The 16325-nt window shown below is 44.4% G+C and overlaps 1 protein-coding gene across 7 annotated transcripts in view; it reads right to left on the reverse strand.

Moving 5' to 3' along the window:
- ano5a (anoctamin 5a) overlaps positions 1-16325 on the reverse strand; it is a 163032-nt gene that overhangs the window by 78900 nt on the left and 67807 nt on the right. For 3 of the 7 annotated variants that reach the window (XM_080189903.1, XM_080189905.1, XM_080189902.1), the window contains one exon: positions 9168-9209. The exons of 3 other annotated variants lie outside the window; for them this stretch is intronic. In XM_080189903.1, coding sequence (XP_080046029.1) covers positions 9168-9209 — 42 coding nt within the window. Of the gene's footprint in view, positions 1-9157; positions 9210-16325 lie in introns of all 7 variants that reach the window. One more of the 7 variants, XM_080189908.1, reaches the window with a different exon arrangement.

The raw sequence follows: 16325 nt of genomic DNA on the forward strand, positions 1-16325 counted from the left end.
GCATAGCCTCAAATTAAGGGAAGCAGATTTAGGACTGAGTTGAGGAGGTACTTCTTCACAAAAAAGGGTTGTGAATCTCTGGAATTCCCTGCCCAGTTGAGGATATCTCATTGAATATTTTTAAGGCAAGGATAGATACATTTTTGAATAGTAAAGGAATTAAGGGTTATGGTGAGCGGGCGGGTAAGTGGAGCTGAGTCCATGATAAGATCAACCATGATCTTACTTAATGGCGAAACATGCTTGAGGGTCCAGATGGCCTACTCCTGCTTCTAGTTCTTATGTGCCAACCACTGTGCCACCTATATTCCAACGTCCTCCTGACCAGCCTCACACCTTCTGCTCTGCATAAACTTGGACTCGTCCAAAAAACCCCATCAATATTCTAACTTGTATTAAGCCACCCATCAACCCTGACTGGCTCTCGGTCCATCAAAGGCCTCAGTTTTAAAAATAATCAATTTCCATGTGCTTCAGCTTTCATTTTCTTCTATGAGCTCACTTTTGCTGAGCTCTGCAACCTCGTTCTAATCCCTACAAGATCTCTGGTTTCTTATGGATTCCCCGGTTCCTTTTTTCCCAGAGCAGGGGGGGGCCATGCCATCAGTCACGTGGAACCTCAATTCTGGAATTCACTTCTTCGGGATGTTTTGGAAGTTGGGCCCAGATGAGCAGAGCTCTCATTCTCTGTATTTGAGCCGTTATTGGTTCAGTTCTTCTTCCTGTTTAGCTTCAACCAGCAGGAACACTATAAAAGACTTCTCTGCTAAGACGACTACCAGTTAAAGTCCCTACGTAATGCCAATGATGTAATCAGACTCAGATCGGTATCTACAAAAATCAAAATACTGCAGAGGCTGGAAATCTGTAAGCAGAAACTGCTGGACACATTCAGCAAGTAGAGATGCTGGTGTTGGACTGGGGTAAACACAGTAAGAAGTCTCACAACTTAAACCTGGTGTTGTGAGACTTCTTACCACATTCAGCAAGTCAGACAGACGGTGGGGTTTGCTAAACCCGCTGATTGCTCCGTGGCAGTGAAGGCAATCTGTCATTAGCCAGGTGGGATCTTCTGGTCTCACCATTTTTGACAAGGTTTCCCATTGAATGCACCCCTCGTCTCTGGGAAAGCCGCAGTAGGGGTGTGCCATTAGCTGGCAGAGTAGTTAGTACTGCTGTCTCAAAGGACCCCGGTTTGATACCGGGATTGGGTCACAGTGCAAAGTCTGCACATTCTCCCCGTGTCTGCGTGGGTTTCCTTTGGGTGCTCTGGTTCCCTCCCACAGTCTGAAAGATGTACTGGTTAGGTGGATTGGCCATGCTGAATTCTCCCTTGGTGTACCTGAACAGGTGCCGGAGTGTGGCGACTGGGGGATTTTCACAGTAACGTCATTGCAGTGTTAATATAAACCTCCTTGTGACACTAATAATTAAAATTAAAAACTGGCAGAACAGGAAGATCCTGCCAGCATGAATGAAAATTTCTAGCCAACATCTGTGTAGAGAAACAGCATTAATGGGTGGGATTTTACAGCCTCACTCATCCCAAAACCATAAAATCCCATCCAAGATCAAGAGGCCTTTCCATGATCCGTCCCTCGCCTGTTCCGATTCCTATGGCGGGCGGACGCGAAAGCTCAACCCAATCTGTCAGCTGTTTCCTCACATTCATGCAATTGGCTTTAAGTTTAATAATCCTGTTTGTTTTTGGAGAATGTTGCTTGCAATGTCAACATTAAACTTAATCGTATTATGATCACTATTTCCAGAGGATTTTCTACTGTGACATTAACAGTTCATCCTGTTGGCTTGTGCTAGGCTAAGCCAAAATTCAGCTTTGCACCTTCACAGGCACAAATCTATTTCCCAATATTGCATTCTGGATTCAAAGTGATTTCATATCCAATATGAAATGTTGCTCAGTATGTTGATTCAATAATCACCACTATTTCCTTCCCCGCCCCCGGCTCCAAAGTGGAGGTAATTTGGTAATTTAGAACGGTAAAGCTTTTTTGAACAAATGGGCTCAATAGTAATCAAGAATACATTGTTGGGCATTCTAACAACAAACAAACCTTTATACAAAGCAGCCAACCATGACAATAATGTGAGGCATGTGATTTGGTGACCTTATATAGTGTTTTGGGTTGTTAAAATGCAATAAGGACATTCTGAGTTGGTATATGTGGTTGTAAACTGGCACAATGTCAGATTCAACTAACAGTTTTGTACTTTTCTTCAACTTCCATCCTTTTGATGAAAGGATTTACTTTGGTCGTGTAGTGGTTATGTTGGTGGCCCAGTAACCCAGAGACCTGGCCAAGTAATGCAGTGAAAGGAGATTCAGTGGTGGTAATATGAGAATTTGATTTCAAGCTAAAAAGGGAAGATCTGTAAATAGAAACCTGGGAAAAAGGTCGCACAAAATAGTCAAAATATTGAAAAACCCAACTGGTTCACCCGCACCTATTCTATTCACAATATCACATTCACTTATCTTGGTTTGGGTCACTGTTTGATTGCCGTTCGCACTTTCTCCCCCTGTCTGCATGGGTTTCCTCTGGGTGCTCCGGTTTCCTCCCACACTCCAAAGATGCACGGGTTAAGTGGATCGGCCGTGCTAAATTGCCCCTTAGTGCCGGGGTGACTAGCTAGGGCAAATGCATAGGGTTATGGGAATAGGGCCTGGGTGGGATTGTGGTTGGTGCAGACTCGATGGGCTGAATGGTCTCCTTCTGCACTGTAGGATTCTATTGTTTGAGACTTAAAACTGTGGACCTCTGTTTAACTCTTGGATTCAATAAAACAAAACTGAACACACAAAGAGGAACTAAGTTTAATCCTTTACAGCTGCTTTCATGTTCTATTTTTGGCTACACTGGCACAGCACTGCAATCAAAGACTTAGCAATAACCAGGCACGTGAATGGTGAAAGACTATCATAACAACTGAAGTTAGGGGAATTAAAAATCAAACTTATGTTAAAGTCACCATAGGTGACATAGACTGCTCTGCCCATTGAGGCAGGAGAGCCCACTGGTGGTCAGCCTCAAGATAAAGGGGAGGCGGTTTAGAACGGAGTTGAGGAGGAACTTCTTCACTCAAAGGGTGGTGAATCTCTGGAATTCTCTGCCCGTTGAAGTGGTGGAGGCTGCCTCGCTAAATATTTTTAAGAAGCGGGTTGATGGGTTCTTGATAAGAGAGGGGATTAAGGGTTATGGGGAGAGGGCGGGAAAGTGGAACTGAGCCACAACAGATCAGCCATGATCTTATTGAATGGCGGGGCAGGCTCGAAGGGCTAGATGGCCTACTCCTGCTCCTATTTCTTATGTTCTTATGTTCTTATTTAACCTGAGGTTCACCACATCTCAGGAAAGAATCATAGAATCCCCTACAATGCAGAAGGAGGCTATTTGGCCCATCAAGCCTGCACCAACATCAATCCCACCCAGGCCCTATCCCTGTGACCTCACGTATTTATCCTGGCAATTCCCTGACACGAAGAGGCAATTTATCATGGTCAAATCAACCTAACCTGCACATCTTTGGACTGTGGGAGGAAACCCATGCAGACACGTGGAGAATGTGCAAATTCACACAGGCAGTCACCAGAGGCCCGAATTGAACCCGGGTCCATGGCGCTGCGAGGCAGCAACCGCTGAAAAGGGGCAAGGTTGCGTAGACGGGGCCTTCATGAATAACCTCAGCCAGTACGGGAACTGAAGCCAAACTGTTGGCATTACTCTGCAACACTAACCAACAATCCAGCCGACTGAGATAACCGTCCTCTCTCGATAAATAGGATTAAAGATATGCTTTTGTTTTTACGCTAGGCATTTACATTGGCTTTCAAATACTTTCTCCAGTGTACAGCAGGGTGATTTACTGACCTAAACATTAATTTGCTTGTAACTGCTTGAAGGGACAATTCATTGCAAAGGCTCTTGCCATTTGTTTGCTCAGCCGCAGCAGAGTTCAAATAACATTCAAATAATAGAGGTAACACAGAAAAGGGGAACTTCACACTGGGAAAGAGAATAGAAAACCATGCATTAATCATACATCTGCAGTGACTTGCCCAGCTAGTAACACTTCATTGTTCAACATTGCTAAATAGTGTGAGCTAAGACTATTGCTACATTCCAAGACACACCCCCCTTCCCCACTTAGAGGAGATAGAAGAATGGTGACAATGGGAGAGAGAGAGAGAGAGAGTGGGGGTACACACAAAAAAAAAGGGGGGTCAGAGGAACCCAGAGTTCTTGGGAGGATGACGTAGAGAGAGAGGTAGGAGCAGGCTTAAAGGAATTTTAAATAGAAGGAAGGCACTAGGGAGGTCAATGTAAGTTAACGAGCATTGAAGAATGGGACTTGTTGCTTGGTGGGCGAGCTGAGGTTTATTGGGGGGGGGGGCGGGGGGACTAAAGAACGTTATCAATCAAAGATTTTGCTCTCGTTGAGTTTGGAGGTGATAAGGGGGCAGGGGCATTCGGGAGGTAAACAGAGTGCAAATTGCAGTGGAAAGGTTATAGGGTTGGAAGCTCAGCCTGGGATCGTACAGGTTACTAAGAATGCAAACAGCCTGAGACAGTGGCTGAAGAGACAGATGGAATTGGTGGTGATGTCTGGAGCAGGGGTAGTAACTTAGCCCCTTGAGCCTGCTCCGCCATTCAACAGGATCATGGCTGATTGCATCTTAGTCTTATCACCGCCTTCTTGCCCGCTCCCCAAAACCCTTCAGCCCACAACTAATGGAAAACCTATCTCCTCCTTCAATTTGTTTGGTGTTCAGGTGTTCACTGCACTCTGGAGTAGAGAATTCCACACATTTGTTCACAGGCAAACTGTGTTTGATTTAAGGATCTAAATCAGGAGTTGGAGGGGGGATCCTGAAGGAGGCCATTCCCCCGTTCTTGCTTCTAACTCTCTCCTTTTTGGTGACTCCAACCCCCTGCTTGCCCTGCCTCCTGCACCCCCCCCCCGCCTCCACTGCCCCCCCCCCCCCACAACCCCAACCCCCACCCCCGCACCCTGTGAAGCAACTCAGGATTTGTTTTTCTACATTAAATGTTGCTATATAATTGCAAACCGTTGCTGTTGCTCTTTAACCAAAACAAAACACCAAGCAGGAAGGTGAGGCTGAGTGAACATTGTTCTGGTAAAATTTAGGTGAAAAGTGGCAAGAGCCAATGAGCTAAAATAGAGCCAAAGCTTTATGATTTCAAATCTTCAGAAAGAACCTTCTCGGTTTTGATGGCATCACTCACTCCTGTAAGTGGATTCCTTGTCTGGATTTGCCTCACATTATCTAATATCCGTCTCTGTGATAATGGGCCTTAAGGTTACGGAGTGCATTTGGATAATAATAAATTTAACACCTTCCCAGTTCTCCCATTTTCCAACAGGTGTACCTATTGAAAGTTCTTACAAAACTAGTTCATCAAGAAAGTGGTTTAATGTGCAGAATAGATAGGACTAAAAAAAGAAACACTTGAAACACATTCCCTTCACAACAAAAACAATCACCTTTGACATAGTTTCCTCAGTTTAGCTTCTAACTGTATTTTAAATCCCAGCACAGTCCATAATAATCTATTTATTAGTGTCACAAGTAGGCTTACATTAACATTGCAATGAGGTTACTGTGAAAATCCCCATGTCATCACACTCTGGCACCTGTTCGGGTACACAGAGAATTTGGCTTGGCTAATGCACCTAAGCAGCACGTTTTTCGGTCTGTGGGAGGAAACCAGAGCACCCGGAGAAAACCCACACAGACACGGGGAGAACATGCAAACTGAACACAGACAGTCACCCAAGCTGATAAATCGAACCCAGGTCCTCGGCATTATGAGGCAGCAGCGCTAACCACTGCGCCACCGTTCCGCCCCCTTGCAGCCTTTGTTGCATCTGAATGAATTAGGAAATTCAAGAGAATCTTTTCATTTGGCTAAAAAGTGTGTAGATTCCCATTCCAATTCCATGGCGGGTGGAGTAGTAGAATTCTGGTAAATGTGTTCCTACAACCCTGAAGCACGGGCTTATTGAATGACTATTTACTGGCCTGTGTCGTTGCTTCCTCCACTCTCTTTTTAATCCCTAGTTGTGTGCTACACAACGTTGGAGGAATTTCAGTGTAGGACCAATGATACTTTCTGGTTGGCACGATGGCACAGTGGTTAGCACTGCTGCCTCTCAATGTCAGGGGTTCAATTCCCGGCTTGGGTCACTGTCTGTGCGGAGTTTGCACATTCTCCCTGTGTCTGCGTGGGTTTCTTCCAGTTTCCTCCCATTGTCCAAAAGATGTGCTGGTTAGGTTAATCGGCCATAGTAAATTCTCCCTGTATCCAAACAGGCACCGGAGTGTGGTGACACAGAGATTTTTGCAGTAACTTCATTGCACTGTTAATGTAACCCTACTTGTGACACTAATAAATAAACTTAAACTTAATGAAGGTATTTGCAGCCTTCGCTTTGCCAGAAATGTCAAATGGTGGAACCAGAAGTTGGTGTATCAGATTCCACTGAAAAGACACACGCACACATAGACATTCCAGGCTAAATTTCTTCATTCAGCAATCCTAGTGAGGAACAGAACTTGCAAGGAATACTCGCCAAGGAATTGTTTATTAACGCAAGTGAATGGAAAATCAAGGTTTGTCGGCTGATGATGAACTGAACACCACTCTGGAAGCACTTGATTTAAAAGATTCTTGCATAGGATGTGGGTGTTGCTGGCTGGGCCAGCATTTAGTGTCCATCCCTAAATGTCCTTGAGGAAGCATTTAAGAGTCAACCATATCACTGTGGATCTGGAGCTACATGTTGTCCAGACCAAGTAAGGACAGCAGATTTTCTGCCCTAAAGGACATTAGAGAAACAGATGGGTTTTTTTTAAAACAACAATCGACAATATATTCATGGTCATCGGTAGGCTTGTAGTTCCAGACTTTTGGCGGCAGAGTAGCACTGCTGCTTCACAGCTCCAGGGACCTGGGTTCGAATCCCGGCTCGGGTCACTGTCTGTGTGGAGTTTGCACATTCTCCTCGTGTCTGCCTGGGGTTCCTCTGGGTGCTCTGGTTTCCTCGCACATTCCAAAGATGTGAGGGTTAGGTTGATTGGCCATGCTAAAATTGCCCTTTAGTGTCCTGAGATGTTTAGGTTAGAGGATTAGTGGGTAAAATACGTAGGGATATGGGGGTAGGGACTGGGTAGGATTGCGGTCGGTGCAGACTCAATGGGCCGAATGGCCTCTTTCTACACCATAGGGTTTCTATGATTTCACCATCTGCCATGGTGATTTGGGGAAATCAGCCTGTCTAGTTCAGAATAGTTCCTCTATCACATTATATTTCCACAATGTCACCCAGTAATTCTATCAATTCCCACTCTGTCTTCAATTTCTGAATGAAAATATGGAGAAAACATGTAGGAAAAAAAAATGCACACTGCGCCCTCGAGTATGTACGCGCACACACACACACACTGCGCCCTCGACTATATACGCGCACACACACACTGCGCCCTCGAGTATGTACGCGCACACACACACACTGCGCCCTCGAGTATGTACACGCACACACACACACTGCGCCCTCATAAATGTGCATTTTCCTAACTCTGGTATTGAAGCACAGTAAAAAGTCTGACAACACCAGGTTTTAGTCCAACCGATTTATTTGATAGTAAACTCACAAGCTTTCGGGTTAGTCCCTTCATCAGGTGAATGGAGAACTCTCCATTCACCTGATGAAGGGACTAACCCGAAAGCTTGTGAGTTTACTATCAAATAAATCGGTTGGACTAAAACCTGGTGTTGTCAGACTTTTTACTGTGTTTACCCCAGTCCAACGCCAGCATATCCACATCATTGAAGCACAGACCATGAAATAGCATGCTTCTATTTTCTAGTGAAAAATAGTGTACGTTAAGGTTTCCAACAAAATTGTTTGCATTAAATGCACAGACTCTTCGCAAGTGCCCCATCTCTTAGAACAATGAATGCGTAATACTGAAAAGGCATCAGGCAGTTTTATAACCTTTCACATTAGGTTGTCTGGTTAAACAATCATTTTCCAAACATGCAAAGACAATTCCTCCAAGCTAAAGCAACTTGCCCCAGTTTCAAGGTAGAATTTGGTAGGCAGAATATTTCAACAGGCGAAAGAAGACTTTGCCGCAGCAGTTTGCTCCTTGGGTTAGATGGCACGGTAACTGCAAGAGAACGCCAATCCCAAAACAAGCTTTGCAGCATTACACAGCAATACAATCTCTAAATCAGTGCCAAAGAAAGGCTTTCAACAGAACCATGAATGGAGGAGTAGGTGTACATGGGTGTACCCACATACCACTAATTTGTGGAAATATTAAACTAGAAGTCTGTCAAAGTACCTGGATAATTTTACACAAATTTATCATTTGGAATTCGCAATTGAATTCTGTCTCAAATTTCCCCTGTTGAGAAACATAGCAGGTATAAACCATCACAATTATTATAGTTCAAGGAGTTTTCTGTCTGAACATAATGAAATTAGGCAGGAATCAATCCAGGAAATAGGATAGAATTAATGGTGCTTAGCAGTATTCAGATGGATAGCACGGCACGGTGGCACAGTGGTTAGCACTGCTGCTTCACAGCACCAGGAATCTGGGTTCAATTCCAGCCTTGGGTCACTGTCTGTGCGGAGTTTGCATGTTCTCCCTGTGTTTCCCCCTGGTTTCCTCCCACAGTCCAAAAGATGTGCTGGTTAGGTGGACTGGCCAGGCTAATTTGTCCTTTAATGTCCAAAGATGTGCGGGTTAGGTGGACTGTCCTTGTTAAATTGACCCTTACTGTCAGGAGACCTAGCGTAAATTCATTGGGTTATGGGGGCAGGGCCTGGATGGGATTGTTGTCGGTGCAGACTTGATGGGCTGAATGGCCTCCTTCTGCACTGTGGGGATTCTAACAACTTGAAACGAATGCAATATTGTGGCACAACCGGCAAATCTTGTTGGGAAATTATTCACCTCATGGAACAATTTGGAAGGAGAAACATTCCCTTGTTAAAAGCAAGAGCAATTTTTGAGCATTAAAAGGTACACTGCTGCTGTACAAAAGGTGAGTAATTGCAGCCTCCAAGCCACCGTCATTATTTAACACTACAGGTGCTTTACCATACAGTACCCTGAAACGCCTATTCATGAAGAGTACATGTTTTCTCTGCATCTGTGGAGTAACCACCAAAAAGAGTAAGAACAGTGCAGTAAAAGACATCACACCTACACATGTAGCTGTTCACAGCCCCAACGTTAGTGCATTATACATTGTGTTATCCAGGTAGTGTCAGCATGGTATACAATTCAGGTTGCATGTTGGGCCCATGGCTGACACTTATAACTCACTTGCTTTCAGCAAACAGGTTTCACCAACACTCTGACCAATGGAAAACTAAATGAATGGAATCACAGGGAAAATAAATGATGAAACTTCTGACGAAAAGTCCCATTCAGGGGGTACCTGTTGCCTACTCGGGGATTAAGAGTTGCAGATGCAGGTATGTCCCTCCCTTGCTAAAAAAGGGGTAAAATGATAAATGCTATGTCAAAATTCATGAAGAGTCAACACATGCTACACAATTACTCGTTTGTACAAGAACAGAGACAGCACAATTGAACTTGGTTAGATGAATGCAATGTTGTACAATGTAGATGACTGTTGTAAACATTTAATTCCACAGATGGCAAACACAAATTCATGGACAGGCAAAGGCCACAGCAGCAGATAATTTCCCCACTTGCTCAGCCTTACCTTCCAGTCTCAGAAATAGTTAACATGTTGGCATTTCGTGCACTAAAAATCCATGTTTCTAAATAATAATACCACTCATACAGACAACTGTCTGAAGGTAGGATATAGCCATTAGTATATTGCCAAACATTCAAGCACTTAATATTGAAGCAAAACTTGCTGGAACAAAACTTAGAATCCCTACAGTGCAGATGGAGGCTATTCGGCCCATTGAGTCTGCACTGACCACAATCCCACTCAGGCCCTATCCCGTAACCCTATATATTTACCCTGCTAATCTTCCTGACACGAGGGTCAACTTGGCATGGCCAATCAATCTAACCCACACAACTGTGGGCTGTGAGGGGAAACCAAAACACCTGGAGGAAACCCACGCAGACACAGGAAGAATGTGCAAACTCCACACAGGCAGTGATCCGAGGCCAAAATTGAATCCAGGATCCCTGGCGCTGTGAGGCACTAGTGCTAACCACTGTGCTACTATGCCACCCACACAGACATATTCTTCCTTTTCCTCTTGTTTACACTGTGGAAAATGTTCCCATTTATCTCACCATGTCACCACAACCTCTTCCAAGTTAAAGGGTCAGATGACAGACCCGCTCTTTAATCTTTTCCAGTGACTCCCTACAGTGAATGGTAACAGTACACTCTAATCTGATGGCCTGGACAGTACACCATCCAGCTGTATGGAGAAGCAACTTGCTTCGTAAGTTCAAACACAGAAAATGCTGGAAAATCTCAGCAGGGCTGACAGCATCGGTGGAAAGAAAACACAGCCAACGTTTCAAGTCCGGATGCTGATTCTCCGTCAGAGCTGAAGTCAAGGAAAATAGGACAAGAGTTATACTGCGAGGGTGAGGAGTGGGGGAGGGGCAATAATTGATAGGCAATAGACACAAACTCCAAGAAGGAGATGAAAAACAATGATGGTGGACAGGGTAAAAGAGACAAGTAGAAATTCTACCAGGCTTGACGACCCACCAACCTGACTATCTAATCATCCACTCAGCTAACTGACTCTGCATCTACCCACCACTCTATCCATTCACTCATTTATCCATGCATCATTCATCCATTCACTAAGGGCAGCGCAGTGGCACAGTGGTTGGCATTGCTGCATCACAGCACCAGGGATCCGGGTTCGATTCCCGGCTTGGGTCACCTTCTGTGTGGAGTTTGCACATTCTCCCCGTGTCTGCATGGGTTTCCTTTGGATGCCCTGGTTTCCTCCCATACTCCAAAGATGTGCGGGTTAGGTGGATTGGTCATGCTAAATTGCCCCTTAGTGTCAGGGGGATTAGCTAGGGTAAATGTATGGAGTTATGTGAATAAGGCCTGGGTGGGATTTTGGTTGGTGCAGATTCGATGGGCCAAATGGCCTCCTTCTGTTGGATTCGCTGATTCTAAGACACACACTGGACCTCTAAGCATACCATATGAAAGCTAGTGCCCTTAGAAAAGGAGGGACCACGCCCTCTCATATCCCTTACTTGACACTGCAGGAACAGAATATCCCAATGGATGTTATGTTCCACATTTCTTGGAAAGCCAGGTTTGGGAGACCTGGCGAGAAATGCGGAGTAGCACTGAGGTGGGGAAAAGTGCAAGTGGAGTGGGAGCCTGATAACTGCTACTCCCTAGAAGATCTGTGTTAGAAAGTTCTAAGGAGGCTTGACAGGACTCGATGATGAAAGTCCAGAACCAGGGGCATGGTTCAGAATTTATTTTAGTGTCACAAGTAGGCTTACATTAATACTGCAATGAAATTACTGCGAAAGTCCCCTAGTAGCCACACTCCGGCACTTGTTCGGGTACACCGAGGGAGAATTTAGCATGGTCAATGCACCCTAACCAGCGCGTCATTCAGACTGTGGAAGGAAAGCAGAGCACCCGGAGGAAACCCACGCAGACAAGGGGAGAACGTGAAGACTCCGTACAGATAGTGGCCAAGCCGGGAATCGAACCCGGGTCCCTGGCACTGAGGCAGCCGTGCTAACCACTGTGCCACCAATTAGGAATTGGATGGCGATGAGGAGAAATGACTCCATTCAGAAGGCTTGAATTTTTGGAGTTATCTATCTCATGAGCTTTGTAGAATGGACTTAATGACTGAGCATTAAGCTAAAACTGTTACTTTTCGACAATAATCGGTTTTGTGAAAATCCAAAGCCCAGTAAAATGAGGGACATCCCTTATCGCATCTCGCCAATAGAAAATGTTCTCTTTGTCCTTAGTCTCTCTCCTTCTTGCCAACCATTTTCCACCAATGCGCGCAGGGCATGCTTAACTGAAGCCCAAATCTTCAGAAGAAGGTGCCCCATTGACTTTATCATGTCAATAATGACATTACTTTGACATCCTTATCCCAGTCTACTCCCAATCCCTTCCTCCATTACACAAAAGATTGTGGAGGATGAAGCATCTCCACTCAATTGGTCACCTCTGTTGTTCAAGGACCTAGTATATATTCCTAACGTATTTGTTTGTAAAACAAGACAAAGGTTATGAAGCCCAATTGCAAATTAAAGAAACCCCCCAAAAAATCCAGCAGAAAATGCTGGAAATACTCAGCAGGTCCTGCTGCATCTGTGATGAAAGAAGCAGAGTTAAGGGGTGGGATTGTCTTGCCATTCACACCAGCGAGACTTTCCCATCCTGCTGCAGTGAACAGAGACTGGTCTGCCACAAATAGGTTTGCTTGTGGGTTCAATGACTCGACCAGAAACCAATTCAGTTAAAAATATTTCACAGCTGGAATTGTTTCTCTGAACGTATTTATTTATTTCTATTCATTCATAGGATATGAGCATTGCTCTCTGCCCATCATTCATTGCCCATCCCTAGCGGCCTGAGGGCAGTTGAGAATCAACCACATTGCTGTTGGTCTGGAGTCACATGTAAGCTGGACCAGGTAAGGATGGCAGATTTCCTTCCCTAAAAAGGACTTTAAACTTTAAAGCTTTAAACTTTAGTGAATCAGATGGGTTTGTTTGACAATCAACAATGGTGATAAGTAGATTTTTAATTCCAGATACTTTTATAGAATATGAATTCCGCCATGTGCCGTGGTGGGATTCGAACCCGAGTCCCCAGAACATTAGATTATTAATGTAGAAACTCAGCTAACGATAACATCACTAGGCCACTTATTGGCAGTCAGTGAAATAAAGGATTCTCATTTCTCCAGTTAGCTATTATTAATATTGCCTGGGTGAAGCAGTAATATCCCGACATTAAACATCTTAGATCAGAACATGTGAGATTTGTTAATTTCTTTGTCTGTTTGTTTAAATGAAAGAAGCACCTCCTGGCATGAATCCCAGTTGTCATGTAAAGCTATACTGTTGTACCAACCATGTTAGTGTTGAAAGGTCACTGTCAGCAGACTAGCTGAGGCTGGACACAATGAGAAACATTTTTTAAGAAATGGACTCTATTAGTTGGCAGCTTCAGTGAGATCAACAATTTTTCTCTGACATCACTGTTGGCTGCATGGAATCCATGCATCGGGTGCCAAGGACATGAACAGGTCAGTTCAACATTGTGAAAAATAGCTTTCAACGCGCAATTTGAAATGAAAGCAAAGGAAATTCACATCCTAATTGTTCATCTTGTATTGGAAGCCTACACAGAGATGTGAGCGCCATGGTGGCACAGTGATCAGCATTGCTGCCTCACAGTTCCAGGGACCTGGGTTTGATTCAAGGCTTGGGTCACTGTCTGTGCACAGCCTGCACATTCTCCCCTATGTCTGCATGTTGTCCCTCCAGATGTTCCAGTTTCCTCCCACTGTCTGGGAGACGTGCTGGACAGGTGCATTGACCGTGCTAAATTCTCCCTCAGTGTACTCGAACGGGCGCCGGAGTGTGGCGACTAGGGGGCTTTCATAGTAACTTCATTACAGTGTTAATGTAAACCTATTTGTGGCACGGCATTGGTGAGGCTGCACCTGGAGAATTAATTGTGTTCAGTTTTGGTCGCCTTGCTGTAGGAAAGATGTTATTAAACCGGAGAGAGTACAGAAGAGATTTACAAGGATGTTGCCAGGACTTAAGAGACTGAGTTACAGGGGGAGATTGGACAGGCTAGGATTTTTTTCCTCTGGGGCTTAGGAGGCTGAAGGTGATCTTATAGGGGTGTATAAGATGATGAGAGGCATAGATACGGTGAATGCACTCAGGTTTTTTTTAAAACTAGGGATGGGAAATCGAGAACTCGAGGGCACAGGTTTAAGTTAAGTGGGGAGAGAATTAATGGGAACCTGAGGAGCATCTTCAGGTTGGTAGAGGGTGTATGCATGTGGAATGAGCTGCCAGAGGAAGTGGTTGAGGCAGGGACATTGACAACACTTAAAAAGACATTTGGACAGGTACATGGATAGGAAAGATTTAGAGGGATATGGGCCAAATGCAGGCAAATGGGATTAGGTTAGATGGGCATTTTGGTCGGCATGGACAAGTTTGAGCTGAAGGGCCTGTCTCTGTGCCATAGTTTCTAATGATTCTATGAATAAATAAACTTCAAGAGGAAATGATATAACTCATCAAATAACATTGTGAAAAGGATGTTTTCTTCTAAAGAATATCCTGTTTCAATGCCTGTCTCACTATTCATTCAAACTGTAAAGTTAACTGGCCACGTAGATTTAGCTTATATACATCGGACAAATGGCACATCACATTGGTTTGTGCGGATGGGACATGACAAGTCTGCTTTTCTGTCCTCCAATGATCAACACGCTGTGACTCAAAGCTAAACCTGATATTAAATCTGTGCACGCTAACCAATACAAGACAACTGGTTTCAGTTCCAAAGAAACTCTCTGCCCGTGGACAGGTTCTCTATGAAAATGAGCAATCAATCCATGCTAGACAAAAACCAAGATTAAGAGCTGTCTCTTGGGGAAGTGGCAAGCATATCTATTAAAAATAGAAGATGTTGTAAGCACTCAGCATCTCTCTCTACAGCCTGACTAATGATTTTTCTAACATTTTCTGTTCTTACTTCAGGATTTCCATTTTCCACAGAATGTTGCTTTAGTGTTGTTGTGCCGCAAGTGTACTCATGAAGTAATCTGTTGTCCCTCCTGCTGGGCATTAGGCCTTTTAACACAAGGAGAGTTGCTTTGACTACTCTGGTCTATTTCATTCGTCTTATTCACATACTAAAAGGGGATTCCCTGATCTTCCCACAGTGTCTTTCTCCTGGTGGGAGGTGGCATGCTGTTCATCAGCAGTGAGGATCTTCTGGTCCCACCAGTGTCAATGACTGCACCCCATGTCACCAGGAGACCCGCGGTAGGGGTGCGCCTTTAGCTGGACCAGGTGATCCCACCAGCATGGATGGCTGGAGAAATCAGTGCCATTCAACAGTAGATAACAGACAGAAGCAGAGCTGGAGAAGCAGCAGCAACTCCTCTACAACTCAGTCAAACATTGCTTTGCTTTGTCTTGCCGCCAAGCAAGATAAACCTGCGAGTTTATATTGTCAAGTATAGCTGACATTAAGAACAGTAGCTGCACATTCACACTCAGCTCCAGTTACTAAGCAGAAGGTCAATTTTGTTCTGGGCAGTTGTAAAAAAGGAATTTTCTCCCAAATATTTGAGATTGGTCAGAAGTTTCCACCCAAATTGCAAACCTAGCTTTTTCCTTTAATAAGAACATTGGACTAGGAGCAGGAGTTGGCCATCTGGCCCCTCGAGCCTGCTCCACCATTCAATAAGATCATGGCTGATCATTTCATGGACTCAGCTCCACTTACCCACCCGCTCACCATCAACACTAGAATCACAGAATCCTACCATGCAGAAGGAGGCCATTCAGCCCATCAAGTCTGCACCGACCACAAACCCATCCAGGCCCTAACCCCATAACCCATGCATTTATCCTAGCTAGTCTCCCTAACATTAAAGGGCAATTTAGCACAGCCAATCCACCTAACCTACACATCTTTGGAGCATGGGAGGAAACTGGAGCAGCCAGAGAAAACCCAGGCAGACACGGAGAGAACATGCAAACTCCACACAGACAGTGACCCAAACCAGGAATTGAACCCGTGCCATCCCATTCCTTTACTGTTCAAAAAAAATCTTTGTCTTAAGAGCATTCAACGAGGTAGCCTCAATGTTTAAATGTTAACTGAACCCAAGCATTTCCAATGTTCATTTTGGACTTCCAGATTCTCAGTTTTTCTTTTTCTGACATTAAGAAGAGTGAGGTGGGACGGTCAAAAGTGCTGTCCTTGCTGTTCTCACTTAGAAATATCTTAAACTGCTTAAATGCTTATTTCTTGAAACACGGAGTGCACAGTACGAGTGAATTAAGACTTTTCTCGTGATTACACCACCGACAATTAACTTCCAACAAATCAGTCAGATTTCAGCACAGGCTGTAAATTAACAGGAAACACACTCGACTTAGTGTAGTACTGAAAAACAGACAACAGTAAGTTGGCAGTTCAAATAACATCGGAAGTGATTGTGAATTTCATTTGAGACAAAGCAATGCAGGCTTGCTATCATGTGTTTAT

This window comes from Carcharhinus amblyrhynchos, chromosome 6 (assembly GCF_965287045.1).
Source record: "Carcharhinus amblyrhynchos chromosome 6, sCarAmb.v2.hapA, whole genome shotgun sequence".
Classification (NCBI taxonomy): Eukaryota; Metazoa; Chordata; class Chondrichthyes; order Carcharhiniformes; family Carcharhinidae; genus Carcharhinus; species Carcharhinus amblyrhynchos.